The sequence below is a fragment of the Lathyrus oleraceus genome, chromosome 5, assembly GCF_024323335.1.
Source record: "Lathyrus oleraceus cultivar Zhongwan6 chromosome 5, CAAS_Psat_ZW6_1.0, whole genome shotgun sequence".
Lineage (NCBI taxonomy): Eukaryota > Viridiplantae > Streptophyta > Magnoliopsida > Fabales > Fabaceae > Lathyrus > Lathyrus oleraceus.
This window is the reverse complement of record NC_066583.1, coordinates 534,743,877-534,749,047: the sequence shown is the minus strand read 5'-3', so window position 1 is coordinate 534,749,047 and position 5,171 is coordinate 534,743,877. Positions and strand designations below refer to the sequence as shown.

General features: G+C 31.1%; 1 protein-coding gene across 1 annotated transcript; it reads right to left on the bottom strand.

Moving 5' to 3' along the window:
• Positions 1-656: 656 nt before the first annotated feature.
• LOC127081889 (uncharacterized) lies at positions 657-2,276 on the bottom strand. The gene is made up of 2 exons (XM_051022116.1): positions 2,267-2,276; positions 657-1,330 (listed from the first exon to the last, which is right to left on the bottom strand). Exons 1-2 carry the CDS (start codon positions 2,274-2,276, stop codon positions 657-659), a joined length of 684 nt encoding a protein of 227 aa, XP_050878073.1.
• Positions 2,277-5,171: the final 2,895 nt, after the last annotated feature.

Below are 5,171 nucleotides of genomic sequence, written 5' to 3'. Positions count from 1 at the left end.
CTTGAAGCCCACACAAGTGGTTCTATAAATAGAACCCTTGTGCAGAAGCATTCATTGCGGTTGCATTATTTTCGTTTTCTCTCTCTCTCTCTCTCTCTCTCTCTCTCTCTCTCTCTCACACACACACACACACACACACACACACACACACACACACACACTCAAAGCCTTCATTCGTACCGGCTAGCACTGAGATTGAAGGAATCCGTTTATGTGGACTGAGTAGAGACGTTGTCATCGTTCAACGTTCGTGATCGCTCCGTGGATCTGCATCAAAGGTTTTGATCGTCATAAGACATTTGCACCAAAGGTTCCAATCGTCACAAAAGATAAATATTCTATCACTGATCATGACCATTCGTAAGGATCTCTAAAGGAGAAAATTTTAATTTCCGCTGCGCTTTGGATCACACTTCTCCTTCATTTGTTATATGGATTATTGATCCAGAATCAATCCACCAGGTGTTAATATTAACATCGGTCATATTAGATTCATAACAAACAAATGAGAATAAATTACCTTTCTTTTCAAGCCATTCTTTGAATCTAGGGCATTCCTTCTTCATGTGTCCTTCCTTTTTACAGAAGTAACACTTTGCTTCTTTCTTGATATCACCTTGCGGTGGTATTTTGAATTTCCCTTTCTGATTGGCTTGTTACTTGTCAGTTTTGAAAGCTTTGTTCTTCCCGCGAGTGCTTGTCAGCAATGCACTCTCACTCTGTTCCATTACAAGCCTTTCTTCTTCCTGAACACACATGATCATTAATTCATTGATTGACCATTTGTCTTTATGTGTATTGTAGGAGATCTTGAAAGGCCCATACTCAGACGGTAGAGAGTTCAGAATATAGTGCACCAGGAAGGAGTCAGACATATCAACCTTAAGTTTCTTAAGTTGAGCTGAAATGTCACGCATTTTCATTATGTGCTCACACACACCTTTCACACTGGTGAGTCGGTAGAAGGAAAATTTCATAATTAATGTGCTTGCCAAAGCCTTTTCAGAAGTGACGAACTGATCGTCAATGGCTTTCAGCAAATCACAGACATTCTCATGCTGATCGACAGAACCACGTATTCCACCTGTGACCTTAGTCTTAATGAACATCACACTGAGCCAGTTGGATCTCTCCCACCGCTCATATAGCGCAGCGATTGCAGCTGGAGTACTTTCATCTATAATTGCAGGTGGTTCGTCTTTCCTAATAACATAATCTATGTCCATCCATCCTAGATGGAGGAGAATTCTTTCCTTCCACACCTTATAGTTATCTCCTCTGAGCTCGGGAATATCACATCGGATATCAGAAAAATTAGCAAGTTGAGAAGCTAAAAAGATAAACAAAATTGATGTCAAAATTTGAGGCATAAATATTATCCAAATTGTATGTATTATCAATATAAACATACCATAAAATAAATCTTACAACATAAAAATTACCTGTGGGCTAAATTTTAATGTAATAAGATTTAAAAAAAAAATTGCGATAGATTTTTCAAACCTCACACTTTACGTGCATGATATAAATTTGTTTTTCTATCAAAAATTAATACTTTATGATAAAACTATCAAATTATGTACCAATTCATAATTTCTATGGGCAAGTTATGAAAATATTTTGACATTTTATTCTAATTAATCATACAAATATAATAAAAAATTCTGTAGGATAAAATTCATTATACCACGTATAATTAATTATAATTTTATGTCTAATAATTTATGTGATCTCAAAACTTTAAAAAACTAATCTCAATTGATTTAAGGATGTTGTGGCTAATCCAAATTAATCAAAATTAAAACGATCACTAGGCATAGTAACTCAATTATATGAGAGAATAAAAATAAATAAATAAGATCTCTTATACAATTTCTTAACAAAATAATAACATTATAAATCAATTTAATTTTTGCACAAATTTAATTCAAAGATTAAATAATAAGACATAATAATCAGTAAAAATGAAATCATATGGATATGAACAAAATCAAAATACATGTTTAACAAAGAAGCCTAGCGGTAACATTTATGAATGCCACGGAATCAAGACCTGTGTAAACATAATATTTTAAAATTCAAAACTCAAAATTAAATCACAAAAAAATACCAAATATGGAAGAACCATTCAAAAATAAGGTAGAGGCAGTAGAGGCTCTGATACCAAATGTTAGAATAATATATATATATTGATCATATGTTTCTGATAACAAAAGAACAACAAAATCAATAAAACAATATGTAGAAATAGAATTAGAGGTTTTACCTTCAACCATTGTTGCAGTGTTGTGAGTGTACTGCCTTTGATTCTTCCAAGCTCTTGCTCTCTCAATATAGATGGTGTATTTCTTTTGCGATGAGAGAAAGCTTTGGGGACCAAAGACTATTTATAGGCTTGATTCTACCATCAAGAATTTAAAGTCATTAAAACTCATTACCACCCAATTAAATGGTCATATCAATTTACATTAAAATCAAAATAAATCATACCCTTTTCAGAACCAAAATCCCAAAATTATGGACCACATTAAATGATTTTTTATTATTAATACTTATTATAAAAAAAATAAGAAACCGTTACACTTATGGAATTCATTTTGTGAGAAGATCATGTTTCTCTATCATTTTTGTTCTCTATCATTTTAATGAAAGAAGTAAAGAGAAACACCATATGTTGAATTGTAATATTAAGTTGAAATAATGTATTGATGATAGCTAGAGACTTTCCTTTACTTATTTGTAGTTTTTTATGGAAATTTTTTATTAATAAAATCTAGGGAATTGAGTATAAGATATACTCAAATGTATTAGAGATAAGTCAGCAAACAGAAATAAATTTGGCAAACAGGTATAGTATTGGGCATTATACAACATATACAACGTAAATAACTAGTTCATCACACAAAGATTTATCTCAAAATGTAAAAGGAAGGGTTCAAATACCCCTTTATATAAAATACAAAAAGACCAGTATAAGTATAGCAATAGAGCTTTTTTAAACAATTGATCATGCAAAATGAAAAAAAAAACTAAGCTTATATTAAATCAATTATGGTATCATTCACCTAGTCAGATCGGATTGTTTCACGGTTTTTGAAAATTGCAACCGAAGAAATTATTGGATCGAGTTGTGTATTAAATCGCTCTTTGTAAGACGTTTTGTGGTATTTTCCAAAATTGTGCAACACAGTCACTCAACCACGACACCTCTAAGAAAAAACATCACAACTTTATAATGTACATTATAACTTGCATGGTAGATAATAAATATAGAAATACACCCTTTAATAGTACAGCGACCAGTCAAATATAGTATAAATATCATTCATAGTATCTGATAAAAAGATCAGTCGTAATAATTTTTAAAACGAGAAGAACTTCAAGTAATTCTCCAAAGAGAATTCAATAATGGTTGTTTGATTAAAAATAATTTCTCAAACAAAGGAAAATTCAAATAATTCTCCTAATAGAATAAAAAAAATACTTATAATTTCTAAACTCAAACCCGAAGTACTTCAAATCATTCTCTAAAGAGAATTCAAGAAAATACGCGAAAAATTCAACGAGTAGAAAGAATGGGGGAGAATTTGGCGCTTCGACAATTCGATAAACGTACAATATTGAGAGTGAAGAAGAAAAAACTAAAAAAAGATTGTGTCTTTTGGAATGGAACATGTGCATTCCTTCTATAATAAAGTATGTTAGCTAGGTATATAATCTAAAGAATGTGAGATTAAGAAATTTTTTCAATTAACTCACAAACACACTTATTTTTTCTAACAATGTGAGACTTAAGAAATTTTTTTCAAATTCATATCAATATTGGAATAAATATACATGTTCCAACAATCCTCCACTTGAACTTAAAAAAAGTATTTCACAAGTAACGTCAAATGTTCCTAAATTTGTGCATAAGTAGAGGTGTCTACGACATGAACCTTTGTGTAGCTGGTAGGATTCCGATTCAAAAAGAGTGACACAAGTGTGTTGAACTATATCTCATACATCAAACTGGCACACAAATTTTTCTTAAGGTGTATTCTAAAAATCATATGCTTTAACAACCCTGCACGTTTATCCAAATTTAGTGAAAGCTCTATTAATTCTACCTCGAAATTCTATAAGATTCATGCTAAGTTCCATAATCACACATGTGAGTATATCAAGAGTACTATTGTATCCAGGAACTCTCTCATACAGAGTATATATAAATCTCATTAAGAGTTTCTATTATCTCATCCTCTTTTTGCTTCAAGATTAATGTTTCTCTTATTTATTCTAGCATGATGATCATATATTACTCATAACTTATTATTATCCATTGAGTCTATTTCTTGGAATCTCCGATCTATTAGGTCGAGTTACCATCATGAGGAACTCACTTCTCTATAAGAATAAGTTCCACCTTCTTGGGTGTATTATGGACGTTCTCTCTAGCTAATCCTTTTATTATATGATATGCTAAATTTTCATCAGTGCATACATGATCCACTATAATAGCTCCTTTAGAGATACAATCTCTAACAGTGTTGTGATTACTTCTTATTTGACATCTATTACCATTATAATAACGATTCTCAAATTTTGCAATAGTCACGGTACTATCGTATTGGATCAATACAACTGGCATAGATTTTTGAAGTAAAGGAATCAATACTAACAAGTATCTCAACCAACTTGCTTCTTCACTATAAATTGCTAATGTTATCTTTTTGGACTCCTTCATAAAATGGGCCATGAAAGTATGTTTATTTGAATTCAAAGAGACAACTCATCCAACTATATTTAATATATAGCCTCAAAGTACTTTTGAATCATCTTATAAGGTGTTCCAATCTGCATCACTGTATCCTTGAAGTATTTCAAGAAATCTCTAATAATGTAAACTGAGATTCATGATCCTTCTAAGTTATAACATGTTGGTGTAAGCCCTAGAGGTCAATATTTTTGATACTTGTATCGAATTATTTATTAATAATAAAAGACTTTTTCTTTATTACATTTGTTTAATAAAGTTCATAGAATAGCTAGTCCGTTTAATGTATCAAGTATGACTTGATCATGAGATCACATTAAACATAAGGAAATTATTCTTAAAGTATTTGTAGTCGAGCTTTATTGTGAAGTGGGATAACATTAAAGCATTAAGACTATTATGTATATAGACTGAT